This window comes from Hyperolius riggenbachi, chromosome 3 (genome assembly GCF_040937935.1).
Source record: "Hyperolius riggenbachi isolate aHypRig1 chromosome 3, aHypRig1.pri, whole genome shotgun sequence".
In the NCBI taxonomy this organism is placed as follows: Eukaryota; Metazoa; Chordata; class Amphibia; order Anura; family Hyperoliidae; genus Hyperolius; species Hyperolius riggenbachi.
The window spans coordinates 238,575,140-238,598,381 of NC_090648.1; the positions used below are offsets into that span (position 1 = coordinate 238,575,140).

The 23,242-nt window shown below is 44.5% G+C and overlaps 1 protein-coding gene across 3 annotated transcripts in view; it reads right to left on the reverse strand.

Annotated features, from left to right (window-relative positions):
* Window positions 1–23,242, reverse strand: part of CHCHD3 (coiled-coil-helix-coiled-coil-helix domain containing 3) — a 278,284-nt gene that overhangs the window by 109,290 nt on the left and 145,752 nt on the right. For all 3 annotated transcript variants that reach the window (XM_068272640.1, XM_068272642.1, XM_068272641.1), the window contains one exon: window positions 19,653–19,736. In XM_068272640.1, the coding sequence (XP_068128741.1) occupies window positions 19,653–19,736 (84 nt within the window). The remainder of the gene's footprint in view (window positions 1–19,652; window positions 19,737–23,242) is intronic.

The following is a 23,242-nucleotide window of genomic DNA, read 5'->3' on the forward strand; positions in this document are numbered from 1 at the left end:
ACTAGTGTCTGAATCACACCTGAAACAAGCATGCAGCTTAACTGGTCAGATTTTTATCAGACACCTCTGATCTGCATGCTTGTTCAGAGTCTATGACTAAGTATTAGAGGCAGAGTTTTGGAAGGACTGCCAGGCAACTGGTGTTTAAAAGAAAATAAATATGGCAGCCTCCGTATCCCTCTCACTTTAGGTTCCCTTAAAGTGTAACTGTAGGGCACAAAATCAATTCTTTATTTTTACCTGGTAAAGAAGTAATAAGGATGCTAACCAGGCAATCCAAAAGTTAAAATCACTATTACTTTTCTTCCAGCCCTTCCTCCCTCAGCCAATCACCGCGATTGGCTGTCATAGGCATCAGCCTATGACAGCTGATTGCTCCTGTGTCTCCCAGGGGGACAGGTGTGTCACACGGTTGTCCACAGTACAGCATTGGCATAGATCGCAGCGCTGTACCATGTAAATAGTAGGCAGTTTCGCCAGCTAACAGTCTCCTAGCGGCTGGGAGGCTGATGACAGAGTGGAGCTCAGTCATTCAAGTGGCGATGCGTGTGCACCTGCAACTAAAATCTATGAACTATTGACACTTATTTGTTTTATGACTGTAATTCTTTATCAGTGAGGGTCACGCTATAGACCAACCTGGTCCCGACCTGGACAGAAACTGTCACTTGCATACCTGATTTTTTTTAACACTTTAAGGCAGAGAAAGTAAAAAAGGAACATAGCCTTGTTATTTGTGTGCTTGGCCTGTACATACACGTCTATTTCATCATGTCACCTCGGGTGTCCTTTAAAGAGACACTGAAGCGAAAAAAAATTATGATATTATGATTTGTATGTGTAGTACAGCTAAGAAATAAAACATTAAGATCAGACACATCAGTCTAATGGTTTTTAGTACAGGAAGAGTTAAGAAACTCCAGTTGTTATCTCTATGCAAAAAAAGCCATTAAGCTCTATGACTTTCAAAGTGGTGGAGAGGGCTGTTATCTGACTTTTATTATCTCAACTGTTTTCTTTTTCTCTGCCAGAGGAGAGGTCATTAGTTCACAGACTGCTCTGAAAGAATCATTTTGAATGCTGAGTGTTGTGTAATCTGCACATATTATAGAATGATGCAATGTTAGAAAAAACACTATATACCTGAAAATAAAAATATGAGAATATTTTCTTTGCTGCTAATCTTCTAGTAATTATTCATAGTACACAACCAATTCATTATATCATATTTTTTTTTCGCTTCAGTGACTCTTTAACAAAAAGACAAAGTAACTGTGCAGCTATGCTGCTGTAATGCATCATATTAAGTATTGTGCTTGAACACCTGAAACATTTTATGTATCATCAGTAATGATATTCACTGCAGTCTACATCCACAACAATTATCTGTGATCATTTTGTATGACGGTTTATCAACAATCGCTGTAGAGAGCGGATGGTTGGCTACCTCTATGGGAAGATGAGCGGGAGGGCTCTCTGCTGCTGGGCTGATAAAAAAAGCACAAAGATGGCATTGGGTGTTTGTGATGGAAGACCACATGAACTAAGATGACACTTTTACTTACACTAGATTTTCATCTAACTACAAAAAAAAGTTGAAATGGTCAAAGAACATCTGGTATTTGCAGAATTACACAGAGAAAATAATACACACACACACACTATGGTAGTTGGCAGAAACGTAATAGGTTTCAACTTTTGCCTTTTGTAGAATTGATGTTGTTTCAATAAACAAACACTTTAAAATTAAGCTCAGAGGATGATCCCTTTTGGTAAAATTTGAAGGAACACTACAGCGATAAAAGTAAACAGTTAAAATCTGACAAAGCCTACAGGAATCGGACTAGTCCATCTACTCATGGGGGATTGTCAGGGTTTTCTTTGTTTTCAAAAGCATTTCCTGAACAGCAGTTTATCTGCCAAAATAGTAAAATACCAGCCAGCCCTCCACTCATTTGCACACTATTTTGTCACTTTGCAAATGGTGCTCAGGAAATGATTTTTAAAACAAAGAAAACCCTGACAATCCCCCATGTGGAGATAGACTAGTCCAAAACCTGTTAACCCTGTCAGATTTTAACTTTTTTTTATCGCCGGAGTGGTCCTTTTAAGTAATGCTATATACCTTGTGTTAATTTTTGATATAAAGGATAAACAGCATGGAGTTATTGGAGCAGTAAATAAGTCCAACTCTTCAAGCAAGTTTGAAGACTTTGAAATGGATTATCTGATTATTTAACAGTCAATGAGAACAGTGTCAAGGCCACTTATTCTGCAGTAAATGTCATGAAAATCTTCACATCATAAGCAAATTAAAAGGCATTTTCTAATACCTTGCCTGCTAGCTGGCAATGTTTCCTGGTGATTGCATCACTAAGTGTCACAGCTCATCTATATGATTAATTGACTTTTTGATTACTTTGGTTTTTCCAATTAGACGTTTCCTATATTGCACTAAGAAGAGGAAAAGCAGAAGCAATAATAATAAAGGAAGATGACAAGAGAACAGATTAGTGTCAGCTTTTCTGCTCCTTATGAGGAGACACTATTATACACATTCACTAGCAGATGATGACTGTCACTTTTAAAATTCCTTGCAGTTCCCAGGGGAAGACAATGTCAGCCTTAGAAGCTGATGTGGGGCGATTATTATGTCCTCAGAAACTAGGTTTTGTTTTTCCGAAATTACTCTTTTTAGTGCATTTTATCTGGAAAATTATTAATGAATCCCTGTAAGACTGGTCAACCATGACCCACCTATTATCTAACGTATGCTACAAAATAACCTACAGGGACAACCACGATTTTTTTAGTCAGCACAGTATCTATTTTAATGTAATAAAACACAAATCTTATGCCACTTTATGGTCAAGTATCTCAAGTGTCCATCACTGTGCTTCAGCCCAGGTCTTCCTCATTCCTCCAGGAGGGAGAGCCATCATGGTCTGACTCCGCCTCCAGTGTGCCCCACAGCATACTAACTTGTGACCCAGGCACAGAGCATAGTCAAATGACTAACACCAGTCAAAGGCTAGTTAAATCTTGCTTAGAAAGCACTAACTAATAGTCCGATCTACAAAGTTCATGCGTGTGTCCCTGACCATGCTCAGCCAACTGTCAGTCCTGTCCTCAGCCTCTTGTCTGGAACCTGCTCTTCAAGGCACCAGTCCTAACCTCAGTTTGTGACCTTGATTCTGCTCAACCAACCACCAGTCTGCCACTGACTTAGACTCTGCCCCCACTTGCCCCTAGCTCTCATCTACACCTCTCTTCAGCCTTGCCTTCTCCACACTGCAATATTCTCCCTCTTTTTCTTCAGGTCCAAAACAACCGTTAGAATTTAAAGGTGATCTGAAAATTTGCAGACTTGGTTCGAAAAATTGGTAGTGTTAGAAACTGGTGGAAAAGTGCCTTAACCCCCTTGGCGGTATTCACGAGCAGAGCTCGGGCTGACTGACACATGTCAGGAGCGGTAAGCCCGAGCTCTGCTCGTTTGGGCAAAAACAGTACCTGCAGCTAATTCCTGGGTCCCGCGCGCGACCAGCGCTTGTCAGCGGGACCCAGGTTTCTTCCCCCCGGCCGCCGGAGTCCCCATTACCTTCTGATCTTCCGGGACCCGGCGGCCAATTAGCAGGGAAGATCGGCAGTGCGTCGTGACGTCGCAGGCGGCGAAGAGTTATCGGGGAGGGAGGCTGCATATATAAAAAAAAAAAAAAAGTGCCTGCAGCCAATTCCTGGAAGGCTTCTTCCACCCGGTCGCCTGAGTCCCCATTACCGCTCTGATCTTCGGGGACCCGGCGGCCAATTAGCCCATCACAGCAGCGGAGTGACGTAGGGGCGGCGTAGGGTCACAGGGGAGGGAGGGGAGGGAGTATAAAAAAAAAATAATAATTAAAATAAACGCTTCTGATTGGGCCAAAACAGCATTGTATTGGATACAATGGGATTTTGTATCCGATGCAATGTTGCCTTTTGCTTCCTGGATTGCTGAGAGGAGCTGTGGCTGTTGAGCTGGAGAGGAGCTGGCTGTGATCTGTAAATGCTTATCTAATCTGATTTCTGTCTACCTGTTACCGATTTTTGCCTAAACTTTGACTACTCTTTCTGCCTTCTGCCTGGATTTGATTGATTACCCGTTGCCGATTTTTGCCTGGACTTGGACTACTCTTTGCCTGCTGCCTACACAGTCCTCTGCCTGGATTTACTATGGCATCATCCTCCAGAAGGCGTCTCACCGCGGAAGCGCTGGAGTTGGAGGACAACGATCTGCAGTCACTGGCGGACTCCAGTGACAGTGACGCACCTGGGGACCTGTCATCCGACCCAGATAGCGACAGCGACTCCATCACCAGCGAAGTTAGTGATGTCCGGGTTTGGTGCCCCATCGACCTTTCTCAGGCTCCACCACCGCCCCCACGTTTCCCTTTTACTGGGGAGCCTGGCTTGAAGAAGGAGTGCGAGTGCAACCCCCTGGCATGCCTGCAGCTTTTCTTCTCGGAGGCGGTTTTTGAGTGGATAGTGGAGGAGACTAATCGCTATGGCACCCAACAATTGGCTACTCCTCAAGGACCCTTTTCCAGAAGCAGGACCTGGGAGCCGGTAACAGCAGCAGATATCTGGCTGTTTTTGGGCCTGATCATTCTGCAGGGAGTGGTGGGGAAGCCCCTGCAGAAATATTACTGGAGCACGAATAAGATCATTGCAACCCCCTTCTTCGGTACAGTTATGTCCGAGTACCGGTTTTCCCTAATAATGAAATCTCTCCACTTTTCTAACAATGAAACTTTTGAGGAGTCGACCCACCCTGCTCCAAAACTAAAAAAAAAATCTGGGAGGTCTACCAGATGGTGGTGGAAAATTTTAGGACCACGTATGTGCCACAGAGGGACATCAGCGTGGACGAGAGCCTGATGGCCTAGAAGGGGAGGCTGAGCTGGCTCCAATATATTGCTTCCAAGCGGGCCTGCTTTGGGATAAAATCATACACTCTATGCGAGTCAAGTACCGGATACATCTGGAATACTATTTTGTATACGGGAAAAGGCACAAAATTTTGTCCCAGGTTTAGCGAGTTTGGAGTGGCGACATCGTCTGTATTGTCCCTTCTGGAGCCTTTGTTGGACAAAGGCTACTGTCTCACCACAGATAATTTCTATACCTCCCCTGAACTGTGAGATTCTTAAAAAGCATAAGACTGACACCTATGGCACTGTTAGGGCTAACAGGAGGGAGATGCCGTCGGCCTTTGCCAAGCAGAAGCTGAAGACTGGGGACATAGCTGCTTGGCAGAAAGGGAAGATGTTAGCCCTCCGGTGGCAGGACAAAAAAGACGTCTGTCTCCTCTCTACTGTTCATGACACCTCCACTGTACCCACCAGAACGAGAGGAGGAAAAGATATCGCAAAACCGCAGGTCGTGGTGGACTATAACCACACCATGGGTGGTGTGGACAGAGCTGACCAGGCAGTGACCTTTTATCCTGCTGTAAGGAAACAGCAGAAAAAAATTGTGCGAATGCATCTGTCTAAGGTACCAGACTGCATCGGATGCCAGAGTTGGACGCCGTGCCTCTTATGTGGTAAATCAAGAGCGCCTCACTGGCCGCCATTTTATGGAATACATTCCACCAACTCCCAAAAAAAATGCACCAACTAGGACATGTCATGTATGCTGCAGCAAAAGCGACGAGAAGGGGAAAAGAATCAGGAAAGAATCACGATTCTACTGTCCAGACTGTGATGTTGCTCTGTGTGCAATTCCTTGTCAGCTGGGCTGGATTTGGTCTATCCCCAACCTTATTGTGCCCTGTCACCCTTCATGCAGCTGTTGAAATGGAGAGTATGGGTACAATGTTACAGGTGACCCCGATTGGCCGTAGAGGTTTCCTTGCATGTGATTTCTCTTCTGTCTCTCTACTGTGAACTCACCTGTTCTCCCTGCCTCAGGTAGTATAATCCCAGGGGCTGCAACTTAGAAGCCATCTGAACTTGCATCAAAGTAGTTCTCATAATTAGTAATGGCCTATTGCAACTTGCAGGATGCTCTGCTTTTAGATTCTGTGCCTTGGAAAAGCCTGTGCATGCCAATGAACAGTAGAACTAACAGACCGTGCTCCATTTATCTGCATTGGACACAGAGCCGGGACAAGGTCCTCCAGCACCCAAGGCTGAGACACCAAAGTGCACCCATCCACCCTCCCACCCCAGCCATCACACACTGATTGCTATTAGACTAAGAGGCGCCCCAAGCCCCCAACACCTTAATCTCTAGTTATCTGGCTTACAGTTAGTGCCATGTATCCCCTTTTCTTATTTCTCTGCTTCAAACACAATGGGGAATGATAGTTGAGCTGTGCGCCCCTCCCACACAGCGCCCTAAGGCTGGAGCCTCTCTCGCCTCTGCCTCGGCCCGGCCCTGGGACTCTACTGCATGCCTCTATACTCTGCAACAATGGCCTCAATTCTGATAGCTATGTACAGTAAATATTTTTTTTATTGGTAAAATACCTCATGCGGTACTTTCCTTTTTCCCTCTTTTTTCAATTCTGAATGATTTTTCCGCATGTTCGAACACACAGTAAAAAGTAAAGAAAACGCATAAATAAAAAAATAAATAAAAAATAGTAGTTTTTAATTGTCTTCCGTAAGTTACGATAGTCTTTGGTAGATTTTTTTTTGAAGGGGGGGAGGGAGTGGTATTTGATTTTGTAGCAACCTAAAAGTATAATTTATAGGCATCCCCTATAAAAACAAATCCAATAAATATTTGGAGTTTTATTTCTACTAATTTTCTATTACACAGCCTGTAACAGCAATAGTAACTCACCTAAAAACTGCAAAATGCATACAAATTTACTTTATCACCAGGTACAGGCAGGTCTTAAACTGATCAACAAATCATTTGCTAACATAATTCCATGAGAATAGCGATTTTTGGTAAAATTAATGCAAATTACCGCATAATTTACCACATGCTGTAAAACATTACAGAAATCTACCAGAATTGCTAAATGTCATTATTGCATGCAGTAAATTACTTTAAATGTGGTAATTTGCTTGAAAACCGTACCAGAATTGAGGCCAATGTGGGATTAGACATTTAGGTGTACCAAGGTGACAGAAGAGGAAAGGCTTTGGATCCTGCAGAGGCTTCCCATGTCCTTTTAGTCCCCCCCATTGCTGCATGCGGACAGCCAATTTAAATCAGACAAGAGCTTCTCAGATTTCTGATCGCGACCTCGCTCCTATTCATGCACGAGCGAGGCTGTACTGTGCCTGGAGGATCCCTAAGCTTCCCCTGTTCATAACCTATTTTGGTTCCTGGACGTAGAAACTACGTCCAGGATCCATGCGCGCTCCCACGGCCGATTGCGCGCATGCACATGCGCTCCCGGCCTGCGGTTTGTTAGCCAGGCAATCAGTGAATCGAGCTATGGTGCCCGATCACTGATTGCTCTCCCCCGCTGAAAAAGCGACAGCTTCTCTCGGAAGCTGCGCCTTTTCTGGCTTGTTACCTCCCCCATGCGTCGCTCTAAGCGTGTGTTACGCTTAGAGTGACGTCATGTAAACAAACTCATGGCCGCCATCTTGTGGCCAAAAAGTAATACTACAACTAAAAGTAAAAAAAAAAATGAAAATTAACACACATTTACATTATAAACCTATTGTTTACCTCCCACCCTCCCAAAACTACCCAAATAAAATGTTTACTATAAAAAAACAAAACATTACAATAAAAAAAAAAAGCATGTAAATATTTACCTAAGAGTCTAAACTTTTTAAATATCAATGTAAAGATGAAATATTTCTATATTTTTTTTATTTTAAACTTGTAAATAGTGATAGATGCAAAATGGAAAAAATGTACCTTTATTTCCAAATAAAATATTATCGCCATACATTGTGATAGGGATATAATTTTAATGGTGTAATAACCGGGACATATGGGCAAATACAATACGTGAGTTTTTATTATGGAGGCATGTATTATTTTAAAACTATAATGGCTGAAAACTGAGAAATCATTTTTTTTCAATGTTTTTCTTATTCTTACTGTTAAAATGCATTTACAGTAAAGTGGCTCTTAGCAAAACGTACCCCCCAAAGAAAGCCTAATTGGTGGCGGAAAAAACAAGATATAGATCAGTTCATTGTGATAAGTAGTGATAAAGTTATAGGCTAATGAATGGGAGGTGAACATTTCTCAAGTGAAAACGACGGTACGCGAATGGGTTAAATAAGAAGTTTCTTCACTACACTTTAACCACTTGCCAACTGCTCCACGCCAATTGGCATGAACATGGCGGCTCCCCCAGGGCTACTCAACGCCAATTGGCGTAAGGTCCATTTTGCTTGGAACTGCGTGCCGATTGCGGTGATTGGCTGGCGGGGGAGGGAGGTGAATGTTTAAAAAAAAATAGTGAAATGTAATAAAAATAAAACAAATATATTAATAATCAAACATCCCAGCAGGGATCAGAGCACAGCAAAAGAAAGCGCTGTTGGTGGGCAGAAAAGGGGGGAGGGGGAAATCACTTGTGTGCTGATTTGGTATGGCCCTGCAGCGAGCACTTAAAGCTGCAGATCCCTAATTAGTAAACAATAGCCTTGTCACTAGGGGGGTGTAAGCCTATGGTCCTGAACAGGTTAAGGGCCTGTTAAAAAAGAAAGTGGTGCACATTAGATATCTCCAATCTGCACCACCCTTCCACCACTGTTGGCCACACTTTCCCCTCAATTCCATTTACACAGAGGGCAACGACGCACAGAAATAAAGGTGTGGACTACAGAATTTTAAAGCGATAAATGGATCGTAACCCATACACCACTGCGGCCAGATCAGCACTGTTCCAGAATTTCTTTGCAGGCTTCAAGTCTGCCTTAAAAACAACCAATTTTTTATCTGCTGTGATATATATATATGCAGAAAATGTAGCACAAGTAAGTTTTATTTGTCTGCACAAAATGTAAATGTAAAAGTGTTTGTTTACTTAAATGTATTTAACTTAAAATGGTACCACAATGTACTTGCATTATTTATTTTAAATCACTTGAGATAAAGAAATGTGATCCCCAGTATGTACAAAATAATCTTTTACATTGAGCTTCTAAATACAGTAGGATGCAAAAGTTTGGGCAACCTTGTTAATCGTCATAATTTTCCCCGTATAAATTATTGGTTGTTACGACAAAAAATGTAAGTTAAAAATATCACACACACACAGTGATATTTGAGAAGTGAAATAAAATTTATTGGATTTAGAGAAAGTGCGCAATAAATTGTTTAAGTAAAATTAGGCAGGTGCATAAATTTGGGCACTGTTGTCATTTTATTGATTCCAAAACATTTAGAACTGATTATTGGAACTCAAGTTGGCTTGGTAAGCTCAGTGACCCATGACATACATACACAAGTGAATCCAATTACGAGAAAGAGTATTTAAGCACCTTCACGGTATGGACAAGCTCAGCTCGTCCATTGCCGCCACGGTGGATTGCTCAGCCCCTGGTGGGTCTTTTTTGACCAATTTTTTTCTTAAAACACGCAGCTAGCACTTTGCTAGCTGCATGTTTCACTCGATCGCCGCTGCTCACCACCGAACCACCGCTATGCGCCGTGAAAGAGGGCCCCCCCGACCTATTGCGCAGCCTGGCCAATCACCGCCAGGCTGCGCTAAGGGGTGGATCGGGACCCCCCTGACATCATGACGTCATTCCGATCATCGCCATGGTGACGAGGGAGGCCCTAACAGGAAATCCAGTTCAGAGCTGGATTTCCTGTTGGGTATGATCGCCTGTGGCGAACGGAAGGGTGGTAGGGATGCTGCAGGGAGGGGGGAAATCATGTAGCTAACGTTAGGCTAGCTACATGATAAAAAAAAACAAAGAGCTGTGCAGAACAATCAAACGCCTGGATGTTCAAGGGCTATGGCTAATAGTATTAGAGGCAGAGGATCAGCAGGGCTGCCAGGCAACTGGTATTGCTTAAAAGGAAATAAACATGGCAGCCATCATATACCTCTCTCTTCAGTTCCCCTTTAGTTTTCTCTGAAGAGTAGCAACATGGGAGCGTAAAAACAACGCTCAAATGACCTGAAGACCAAGATTGTTCACCATCATGGCTTAGGGGAAGGATACAGAAAGCCGTCTCAGAGATTTCAGCCGTCTGTTTCCACAGTTAGGATCATACTGAGGAAATGGAAAACCACAGGCTCAGTTCAAGTTAAGGCTCGAAGTGGCAGACCAAGAAAAATCTAGGATAAACAGAAGCGACAAACTGTGAGAACAGCCAGCGTCAACCCACAGACCAGCACCAAAGACCTACAACATCATCTTGCTGCAGATGGAGTCACTGTGTATTGTTCAACTATTCAGCGCACTTTACATAAGGAGATGCTGTATGCGAAAGTAATGCAGAGGAAGCCTTTTCTCCGCCCATAGCACAAACAGAGCCGCTTGAGGTATGCTAAAGCACATTTGGACAAGCCAGCTTCATTTTGGAATAAGGTGCTGTGGACTGATGAAACTAAAATTGAGTTATTTGGGCATAACAAGGAGTGTTATGCATTGAGGTAAACAACACAGCATTCCAAGAAAAAAAACCTGCTACCTACAGTAACATATGGTGGTGGTTCCATCATGCTGTGGGGCTGTGTGGCCAGTGCAGGGACTGGGAATCTTGTCAAAGTTGAGGGACGCATGGATTTCACTCTGTATCAGCAGATTCTGGAGCTCAATGTCCAGGAATCAGTGACAAAGCTGAAGCTGTGCCAGGGCTGGATCTTTCAACAAGACAACAACCCTAAACACTGCTCAAAATCCACTAAGGCATTCATGCAGAGGAACAAGTACAACGTTCTGGAATGGCCACCTGAGTCCCCAGACCTGAATAGAATTGAAAATATGTGGTGAGAGTTAAAGAGAGCTGTCCATGCTCGGAAGCCATCAAACCTGAATGAACTAGAGATGTTTTGTAAAGAGGAATGGTCCAAAATACCTTCAACCAGAATCCAGACCCTCATTGGAACCTACAGGAAGCATTTAGAGGCTGTATTTCTGCAAAAGGAGGATTTACTAAATATTTATTTTGTGGTGCCCAAATTTATGCACCTGCCTAATTTTATTTAAACAATTATTGTGCACTTTCTGTAAATCCAATAAACTTCAGTTCACTTCTCAAATATCACTGTGTGTGTCTCCTATAAGATATATTTAACTGACATTTTTTATCTTAACAACCAACAATGTATACAGGAAAATCATGACAATTAACAAGGTTGCCCAAACTTTTGCATCCCACTGTATAAGGTTCCAGACAATAAGGTCAATTGAAAAAAGTTGTTACAGCAACGGCGGCCAGGGCTCAGCACATCGGCACCTGAGCTGAAAAGGAATGCAGCCCATGGATGCAGAACTCAGGGAATTATTAGGTAGGATGCAAACGGCAGTCGTTGCCTATCTCTGTTGGAGTAACATGTTTTTAGGTCATTGTCACCGATTCCCACAAAATAAATTGATTTCTAATCTCATTAGCATATCTGTTTAACGTGTAGCTGAGATGGGATATTTGAAATATTTTATAGTTACCAGGGGTTTTCTCCAGCCCCATGAGCATCAATGCGTCCCTCACCATCCTCTTGAGTGCCTCCGTTCTCCTGGTATCAGTCTGGGTGAACTGGCTCAGTCTGGAGGAAGCCCCGGGTAAGTATAAAATCTATTAAAGGATACCAGAGCCAAAGTATATAGGGGAAACAGGGGGAGCTGGCATGTACGGTGTGTCATCCTGAGGCCCACTGCTCCCCCAATCTCCTTTCTGCCCTCCCCCCCCCCCCCCGATGCTCCTAAATGCCATCCGGCACCCTCTTCCGTGTCACCGAAGTCAGGCATCACTGCGCCTGCTCTGGCCCGGCTGCACGCATCCTACAGTGCGCGACTATGGCCGGAAGTACTCTGGCGTAATGACATAATTCTGCGTGCAGCCGGGCCAGTCCAGGTGCAGTGATACTTCAGCGTCACGGAAGAGGGTGCATCAGGACGGCTCACCACACATGCCAGCTCCCTCCGTTTCTCCTATATACTTCGGCTCAGATATCCTTTAAATAGCCCATTTTAGGCCCAATCCAAGTTTTCTCCTAGGAGATAATTTTTTTATCTTCTCTTTAAAATAACTTTTCAGAACTATGCAACTGAAAAAGTACCAAAAAGTAGGTAAAAAAAAAATTACTGTCAAAATTATTCTGAGGTATTTTATAGATAAGGGAAACAAGTAGGTCCGCTTCAATGTCTCCAAAGTTTTATTCAGGACTTATCCCATACAGGCAAACGTGCACAATGCTGACATGTTTCGGACCTAGTGTGGTCCTTAATCATAGCAACATTACATAGCTGTGATACACAGTTTAAGTAAGGTCCAGCTGGGAGGAGACCAGTCTGACCCACCCACAATAAGGAAAGGAGGGGAGGGACCAAACGATACCATATCCCATCTTGCCAAACTCCATAAAAACAAAATCACAATGATATACATATACAAAGAAACTGTGTGTATATAGAGCTAACTTGCAAAATATAAAAACAACAAGTTGTCAGGAGTCTTAGAAGCAAAAACTATTAGCAGATACCACAATTCACTAAGACCATAACGAATATAAGCAGTGTCCATATTAAACATGAAACCCGACGGGGTATGGGATAAGAAAATAGGGAGAGGGAAAGGAGGGGGGGGGGGGGGGGAGAGATAGGGGGGAGGGAAGGAGGGGGGAAAAAAAGAAGGGGGGTGGAAAGAAAGGAAATTAATGTGTAATTAAGGCTAAATCCCATCTAGCATTCAAACCTGCCGGGGCTCCCGTGCCCATACGGTAGATCCATAGGGCTTCCCTTCTTTTAATTAGGGCATGTAGGTCACCCCCTCTCCTGGGCAGGAAAACCCTCTCAATGCCCTGAAACGAAAAAGATGACATGTCACCCCCATGTGTGGTACGAAAATGTTTGGCAACATTTGAAATGTTGGATGTAGACCAACCAGCCCCTAAATAGTGCTCAGCAATTCTTGCTCTAAGGGGTCTGGTAGTACATCCGACATATTGTTTAGAACACTGTGTGCATGTTACCAAATAAATTACATTTTTAGTGTTACAGTTAATAAAATGTTTAATGGGAAAACCCTGTCCATTAACTGTGGACTGTATGTCCCGGCCCTGTTTATGTACCCTGCAATAGTGGCACGTAGACACTCCACACCTATAAGACCCATGGGTGGACAACCAAGTGGACGGTCGAGAACTCGAAACAAATAAACTCGGAGAAAGTAAGCGTCCAAAGGTGGGTGCCCGTCCTACCTCCCTTGAGGTAGGGCTGTAAGTCACCATCACCCTCCAAAATTGGGAGGTATTTCCTAATAATCTGGATTATAGACTGATACTCTGTACTGAAAGTAGTGACAAAGACAGAACTGTCCCCAGAGGACCGCCCAGATACAGTGGAACGCATAAGATGGTCTCGGGGGATGGACCGAGCTCGTCTTTTAGCCTTCTCGACCAACCACCTGGGATAGCCCCTTTCTCCTAAACATACAGACACCCTTTCGAACTCCGCATCAAGCGCAGTATTGTCCGAGCAGTTCCGGCGGGCCCAGATAAATTCCCCCTCCGGAATTGCACGGATCGTGTGCCTGGGATGGCAACTGCTAGCCCTGAGTGTTGAAATCCCAGCACATTGTTTCCTGAAAGTTTTGGTTGTGATCTCATGGGACACCAAATCACCAGTCAGTGTGACATCCAAATAGTCAATGGACAGAGGGTGCCAGGTGTAAGTAAACTGCAAATTGCAGCAATTTTCATTAAGGAAGTCCAAAAACACCTTGGCACCCTCCTGTCCCCCCTTCCACACAACCAAAAGATCGTCAATATACCTCCCGTACCACGCAATACACTCCAGTTGATGGCCGTCACCCCCAAGGATGTGGAACTCCTCCCACCATCCCACATAAAGGTTAGCTAAGGATGGTGAAAATTTAGCCCTCATGGAGGCTCCACACCTCTGGAGGTAAAAAATGCCGTCAAACATGAAGTAATTGCGGGCCAGGAGGTATTCAACAGCAGCGCACATGAAAATCCGGGTGTCTGAAGAGTAATCTGAGTATTTCTCAAGATAATATTGTAGGGCAGTCAGGGCCAAACGGTGTGGGATACAGGAATATAAGGCTTTAACATCGATAGCAAGCCAACTATATTCCCTCTCCCATCTGACCGTCTCTAAGCTAGATAATAAATGTTTGGTGTCCTTCAAGTAGCCAGGTAATCTTTTCACAAGAGGTTGCAGCATTGAATCCACCAAGTCGCTGAGGCGCTCCCCCAGAGAACCTATGCCCACAACTATCGGCCTGCCCTCCGGGGGAGCGCCTGGCTTATGTATTTTGGGCAAATGGTGGAAAACGGGGACAGTGGGGTGAGGAACCCCCAGATATTCAACAAGCTTGTGACTAAGGACCCCCTAACTCTCACCATATCTAAGAAGGCTAAATAGCTGTGTCTGAAAATCAAGAGTTGGGTTCCCTGACAAACGTACGTATGTAATTCCATCATTAAGCTGTCTGTGAGCCTCTATCTGATAATCAGTTTTGTTTAAAATTACCACTGCCCCGCCCTTGTGAGCCTCTATCTGATAATCAGTTTTGTTTAAAATTACCACTGCCCCGCCCTTGTCAGCACTGCGTATAACGATATTATCTTTCGCCTGCAAACTCTTTAAGGCTGCACGTTCCATCCCAGTAAGGTTGCTGCGCCGTGTATCCTGTGAGCCACCAGCCAAATTAACTAGTTCTTTTTCTACCAAATCCTGGAACAACTCAACAGGAGGCGTTCTAGCAATTAAAGGGTTAAAGTCGGGATTCCTGATTTTAGCAGGGTGCACATCCGACAGAGAGACCAATCCAGAGCCCTCAGACATCAGAGAATCTAGTGTCCAACGAGCCCTAACATCCTGAAAGGTCCCAATGTCAGAGATAGCATCCACGCCAGATGGAACAGGCCCAGCATCATCCAGGGGCAGGTCAGCTTTAAAAAACTTTTTCAGCAAAACTGATCTAATGAATCTATTAACATCAAGAAGAGTATCAAATACATCAAAATGATGTGTGGGGAGGAGGAAGACGAGGAGGGCAGGATCAAAACAAACGTATAGGTAATCATTCTGGCCCTACAGATGTCAATAATGTCGTGAACCTTTCTGATGTTACACTTACACAAGCTGAATTCACACTTCTATCTAAGGGTCTTTCTTATGCCCCCACACATCATTTTGATTGGACACTAGATTCTCTGATGTCCGAGGGCTCTGGATTGGTCTCTCTGTCGGATGTGCACCCTGCTAAAATCAGGAATCCCGACTTTAACCCTTTAATTGCTAGAACGCCTCCTGTTGAGTTGTTCCAGGATTTGGTAGAAAAAGAACTAGTTAATTTGGCTGGTGCCTCACAGGATACACGGCGCAGCAACCTTACTGGGATGGAACGTGCAGCCTTAAAGAGTTTGCAGGCGAAAGATAATATCATTATACGCAGTGCTGACAAGGGCGAGGCAGTGGTAATTTTAAACAAAACTGATTATCAGATAGAGGCTCACAGACAGCTTAATGACGGAATTACATACGTACGTTTGTCAGGGAACTCAACTCTTGATTTTCAGACACAGCTATTTAGCCTTCTTAGATATGGTGAGAGTTTGGGGGTCCTTAGTCACAAGCTCGTTGAATATATGGGGGTTCCTCACCCCACTGTCCCCGTTTTCCACCATTTGCCCAAAATACATAAGCCAGGCGCTCCCCGGAGGGCAGGCCGATAGTTGCGGGCATAGGTTCTCTGGGGGAGTGCCTCAGCGACTGGGTGGATTCAATGCTGCAACCTCTTGTGAAAAGATTGCCTGGCTACTTGAAGGACACCAAACATCTAGCTTAGAGACGGTCAGATGGGAGAGGGAATATAGTTGGCTTGCTATCGATGTTAAAGCCTTACATTCCTGTATCCCACACCGTTTGGCCCTGACTGCCCTACAATATCATCTTGAGAAATACTCAGATTACTCTTCAGACACCCGGATTTTCCTGTGCGCTGCTGTTGAATACCTCCTGGCCCGCAATTACTTCATGTTTGACTGCATTTTTTTACCTCCAGAGGTGTGGAGCCTCCATGGGGGCTAAATTTTCACCATCCTTAGCTAACCTTTATGTGGGATGGTGGGAGGAGTTCCACATCTTTGGGGGTGACGGCCGTCAACTAGAGTGTATTGCGTGGTACCGGAGGTATATTGACGATCTTTTGGTTGTGTGGAAGGGGGGACAGGAGGGTGCCAAGGTGTTTTTGGACTTCCTTAAAGAGTAACTGTTAGCCCCAAAACTGAAAATTAAATCTCTCTTGCAATCTTTTATTTACTATTTAAATGAGCCAAAAAGGCATTGTAGAAGTTAAAAATCAATATAATTTTTTTACTATGTATCCTTTTACCCCAGCTCCGGACGCAAAGCCGCATATCAGATACTGCTGAGCATGCATAGCATGCCTAGCTCTGCCCGACCCCCCTCTCCCCCCCAGGACCAGGTGCCGATATATGCTCACTCCAAACAGCTGACCGCTCTGACACGGAGAGAGAGCGGGAGCACTTCCAGGTGCATCTCTCACATGTGACTCGGCGGCGGCTGCTCTGCGGTGGCTGCGCTGGAAGTGCTCCCGCTCTCTCTCCGTGTCAGAGCGGTCAGCTGTTTGGAGTGAGCATATATCGGCACCTGGTCCTGGGGGGGGGGGAGGGGGGTCGGGCAGAGCTAGGCATGCTATGCATGCTCAGCAGTATCTGATATGCGGCTTTGCGTCCGGAGCTGGGGTAAAAGGATACATAGTAAAAAAAATTATATTGATTTTTAACTTCTACAATGCCTTTTTGGCTCATTTAAATAGTAAATAAAAGATTGCAAGAGAGATTTAATTTTCAGTTTTGGGGCTAACAGTTACTCTTTAATGAAAATTGCTGCAATTTGCAGTTTACTTACACCTGGCACCCTCTGTCCATTGACTATTTGGATGTCACACTGACGGGTGATTTGGTGTCCCATGAGATCACAACCAAAACTTTCAGGAAACAATGTGCTGGGATTTCAACACTCAGGGCTAGCAGTTGCCATCCCAGGCACACGATCCGTGCAATTCCGGTGGGGGAATTTATCCGGGCCCGCCGGAACTGCTCGGACAATACTGCGCTTGATGCGGAGTTCGAAAGGGTGTCTGTACGTTTAGGAGAAAGGGGCTATCCCAGGTGGTTGGTCGAGAAGGTTAAACGACGAGCTCGGTCCATCCCCCGAGACCATCTTATGCGTTCCACTGTATCTGGGCGGTCCTCTGGGGACAGTTCTGTCTTTGTCACTACTTTCAGTACAGAGTATCAGTCTATAATCCAGATTATTAGGAAATACCTCCCAATTTTGGAGGGCGATTATGACTTACAGCCCTACCTCAAGGGAGGCGTCAGATTTGCCAGTCGATGGGCACCCACCCTTGGACGCTTACTTTCTCCGAGTTTATTTGTTTCGAGTTCTCGACCGTCCACTTGGTTGTCCACCCATGGGTCTTATAGGTGTGGAGTGTCTAGGTGCCACTATTGCAGGGTACATAAACAGGGCCGGGACATACAGTCCACAGTTAATGGACAGGGTTTTCCCATTAAACATTTTATTAACTGTAACACTAAAAATGTAATTTATTTGGTAACATGCACACAGTGTTCTAAACAATATGTCGGATGTACTACCAGACCCCTTAGAGCAAGAATTGCTCAGCACTATTTAGGGGCTGGTTGGTCTACATCCAACATTTCAAATGTTGCCAAACATTTTCGTACCACACATGGGGGTGACATGTCATCTTTTTCGTTTCAGGGCATTGAGAGGGTTTTCCTGCCCAGGAGAGGGGGTGACCTACATGCCCTAATTAAGAGAAGGGAAGCCCTATGGATCTACCGTATGGGAACGAGAGCCCCGGCAGGTTTGAATGCTAGATGGGATTTAGCCTTAATTACACATTAATTTCCTTTCTTTTCTTCCCTCCCTTCTTCCACCCCCCCCCCCCCCCCCCCCTCCTTCCTTTCCCTCTCCCTATCTTCTTATCCCGTACCCCGTCGGGTTTCATGTTTTATATGGACACTGCTTATATTCTTTATGGTCTTTGTGAATTGTGGTATCTGCTAATAGTTTTTGCTTCTAAGACTCCTGACAACTTGTTGTTTTTATATTTTTATATTTTGCAAGTTAGCTCTATGTACACACAGTTTCTTTGTATATGTATATCTTTGTGATTTTGTTTTTATGGAGTTTGGCAAGATGGGATATGGTATCGTTTGGTCCCTCCCCTCCTTTCCTTATTGTGGGTGGGTCAGACTGGTCTCCTCCCAGCTGGACCTTACTTAAAGAGAAACTCCAACCTAGAATTGAACTTTATCCCAATCAGTAGCTGATACCCCCTTTTACATGAGAAATATAATGATTTTCACAAACAGACCTTTAGGGGGCGCTGTATGACTGATTTTGTGCTGAAACTCCTCCCACAAGAAGCTCTAAACACCGCGATACTCTGGGCAAACTGCCACAATGTAACAATGTTCACAGACAGGAATTAGCTGTTTACAGCTGTCTCTAACAGCCAAAACAGCTAGAAACTGCTACATAACTTGCCCACAGTAACAATGTCACCATGTAAAACATGTCAGAATGTGAATCTGGGAGAGGAAAGATTTTATAATGAGCAAACACTGACTAAATCATTTATACATAATTATGGTAAAAAATGAAGCACTTTTTTTTATTACATTATTTTCACTGGAGTTCCTCTTTAAACTGTGTATCACAGCTATGTAATGTTGCTATGATTAAGGACCACACTAGGTCCGAAACATGTCAGCATTGTGCATGTTTGCCTGTATGGGATAAGTCCTGAATAAAACTTTAGAGACATTGAAGCGGACCTACTTGTTTCCGTCTTCCAGTTCCAGTATTGGCTCAGGCCGCCAAGGTCCAGCTCTGTCTCTTGCCGGAGTGTAGCGGTATACACCTCTACTCATTTTCTATTTTATAGATAAGCTGTGAAAATATCATGTAGGAGAAAACTTAGAAGAAAAATTGTATCATGCCCATAGTGTTGAAAACTTTAAATGGCTTCCCTAAAAGCTGAGTGCACCAGATTCTACCACACACTGTCATGGCTGCTGGTCAGTTCACATTACATTTGCAGCCCTCAAACATAAAATAATGATGTGAGACCGCAGAAACATTCTATTTACTCTTTTACTACAATTAATTATCACACGTTTTTTTTCAATTCAGGTTTGCTTTGAGAGCAACAGCAAACTCCCTGCATTATTCACTACTCAATTATAAGTACACTAACCATTTCAGAAAACATATTACTTAATTTTATCTTTCTCTCAGGAGAACATGAAGTGAATGAAATTAGTAGGATACCGTGATCATTACATTGACTTTTATAACATATTCACATACTGTCTTTGAAAAATACTGGTATTGAGCATGATGTTCCATTTGATTACACTGACTTATACGTCCACCAATTATCACATGCACTAATAGAAAACACATTTCACTCAGTGACAAACTTACTCTCTCTTCCAGCCTGGCCAGCTGCTCCTTGTAATATTCATCCTGCCTCTTAAGTTCGCGCTCTTTTTCCTCCAACTTTTTTGCCTAAAAATTAAGAACACATAATTGCAATAAATATTTACCACTCCATCCAATTGTGCGCTCATACATTTTCATAACACCAAAACCAGATAACACTTAAAGAGACTCTGAAGCGAGAATAAATCTCGCTTCAGAGCTCAAAGTTAGCAGGGGCACGTGTGGCCCTGCTAAACCGCCGCTATCGCGCCGCACAAAGGGCGTCCCTTCACCCCCAAACCCACCCCAGCACGACTTGGTCGTGCATTTGGTCGCTCCTGGAGGCAGGGCTAACGGCTGCAGCCCTGCCTCCAGTCGCGTCTGTCAGCGGCGCATCGCCGCCTCTCCCCCGCCCCTCTCAGTGAAGGAAGACTGAGAGGGGCGGGGGAGAGGCAGAGATACGCGCTGACAGACGCGCGTGGGGCAGGGCTGCGGCGGTTAGCCCTGCCCCAACCAGGAAGCGCTCCCCCGCATTACGGAGGGGGATTTGGGGGTGAAGGGACCCCCGTTAAGCCGCGCTATAGCGGCGTTTTAGCAGGGGCACACATGCCCCTGCTAACTCTGAGATCTGAAGCGAGATTTATTCTCGCTTCTGTCTCTCTTTAAAGCGGAACTAAACTCTTTCACAAGAGACAAGTAAAAAACAGAGAAATCCATAGCCTGCCTAATGCTCCTTTATGTGCAAGTAATGTGCCAGTGTCTGATCTGTGTCGAGGTGTGTGCAAATGTGTAAACACAGGAAGTTAACTCTTTCAGTGCTCCCATGGACCCAGGACATAGACACTCCAGATTTATTGCAAAAGTTCTGTAAGCTGTACAAAAGAAATGTTTTACATTAAAGGTTATTATGTTGTTGCTCGTCTTTTAGAGCAGAGAGGAAGTTATGGGTTTAGGTTCACTTTAAAGAGACAATAAGGATAGGTACAAATATGTTAATTCTGAAACTCTAAAAAATCATAGAAATGTTTTTTTCAAAGACGAGAACATTTTAAAACCTGTAAATTACAATGTATTAGCATCCACAGAATTCTTTGTTAGTCCTATTCTTTATCTAACAAAAAAGTCACAATTGGTGGCTGATACAGACTCTTATGGCTCAGACAGCAAGTAGATAAAAGTCAATGTGACACTGTCAGTCAATGCTCCTATTTACAGTGGCTTGCAAAAGTATTCGGCCCCCTTGAAGTTTTCCACATTTTGTCACATTACTGCCAGAAACATGAATCAATTTTCTGAGGCTGTCACAGAGCAGCTGTATTTGTACTAACATTAGATTACACACAGGTGCACTCTAGTCATTAGCATTCATCAGGCAATGTCTAATGGCAATTGACTGCACTCAGACCAATGGGGGCTGAATAATGACGCACATCCCAATTTGCAGTTATTTATTTGTAAAGAAACGTTTGGAATCATGTATGATTTTCGTTCCACTTCTCACGTGTACACCACTTTGTATTGGTCTTTCAAGTGGAATTCCAATAAAAATGATTCATGTTTGTGGGTGTAATGAGACAAAATGTGGAAAACTTCACGGGGGCTGAATACTTTTGCAAGCCATTGTAACCATGGGAGTATTAGATTTGGCTAGTGGGGAGTCAAGAAAATTAATGTGCAGCCAGCAGCTAGGTCTAGCAAAGCATTCTTTGCAGGTTAAAGAGAACCTGTACTGAGTAAAAATATTTAAAATAAACACATGAGGTAACTTCAAATGAACATTAGTTACCTTGCCATCAGTTCCTCTCAGAAGCTCACCATTTTCTTCTGACAATAATCCCTTCCAGTTCTGACAATATTTTGTCAGATCTGAAATATATCAGTTGCTGTCAGTAAAATATCAGTTTCTGTCAGTTATAGCTGATAGGAAAACTGATGTACCAGGTAATGTCCATCTTTCCCTATGGCTCAAGTGGGCGATATTACAGTTTAACTGTGTGCTGACCAGAAAGCTGTTATGGGTAATGCCCATTTTCAAAATGGAGGACGGAAAATTCCCTTGATCACAGTGAACAAACAGGACGCGGGACAGAGGAAAGACACTGAGGAGTAGACTACATGGAAGGTAAGTATGACTTGTGTATGCTTATTTTGACTTTTAATTTTCAGTTCAGGTTTTCTTTAAGGAATGGTTACTGCAGTTTGGCTGCAGGTAGATGTTCCCTGCACCTTGCCAGCCTAATTCAGCAAACCTAGATAAGCAGAACACTAAAGGAAATCAATTTAATACAATGGGAATCTTATGGGAAAAAAAATACACATAGAAGTTATCTATAGTGAAAACTGTATGGATATACCAAACCAGGGAAAATAAGGCAAAAGGTAACAGTCAAGTAAAGGTGCCCATACAAACACTGGCCCTTATTCAATTCACTTTTCCTCCTAAGTTTTCTCCTAGGGTATATCTTCATAACTTATCAATTAAACCCCTTTTAACCACTTAACGACCGCCCACTGCACAGGGGCGGTCGGAAAGTGGATGCCGCAAGGACCAGCTCATGCCCAGAGGCGGCGGTCCTTGTAGGGGCATGGGCGGCGCGATCGTGTCATTCGTGACGCGATCGGCCGCCGGTGACTGGCTCCGCCCTCCTCGCGCTGTAACCCGCCGGCCGTTCGGAAGCGCCGGCGGGTTACTAGCACCCGGATCGCCGCATACAAAGTGTATAATACACTTTGTAATATATACAGAGTGTATTATACAGGCTGCCTCCTGCCCTGATGGTCCCAGTGTCCGAGGGACCACCAGGGCAGGCTGCAGCCACCCTAGTCTGCACCCAAGCACACTGACCCCCCCCCCCCTGCACCCTGATCGCCCACAGCACCCCTCAGACCCCCCCCTGCTCACCCCCCAGACCACTGTTTGCACCCAATCACCCCCCTAATCACCCATCAATCACTCCCTGTCACTATCTGTCAACGCTTTTTTTTTTATTCCCTAAACTGCCCCCTGCTCCCTCCTGATCACCCCCCCCCCCCCCCTGTGTACTGTATGCATCTATCCCCCTGATCACCTGTCAATCACCCATCAATCACCGCCACCCATCAATCAGCCCCTAACCTGCCCCTTGCGGCCAATCTGATCACCCACCCACACCAATAGATCGCCCGCAGATCCGACGTCAGATCACCTCCCAAGTGCAGTGTTTACATCTGTTCTCTACCCTAAACACCCACTGTCACTGCTCCCTATCAGATTAGACCCCTATCTGCCCCTAGGGCACTCAATCACCCGCCCACACCCTCAGAATGCCCTCAGACCCCAGCCCTGATCACCCCGCCAGTGCATTGCTTGCATCTATTCCCCCCTCTAATCACACCTTGAGACACCCATCAATCACCTCCTGTCACCCCCCCCTAGCACACCTACCCATCAGATCAGGCCCTAATTTGCCCCGTGTGGGCTCCTGATCACTCGGCCAAACCCTCAGATCCCCCTCAGACTCCCTTCCGATCACCTCCCCAGTGCATTGATTGCATCTATTTTCCCCTCTAACCACTCCCTGAGACACCCATTAATCACCTCCTGTCACCCCCCT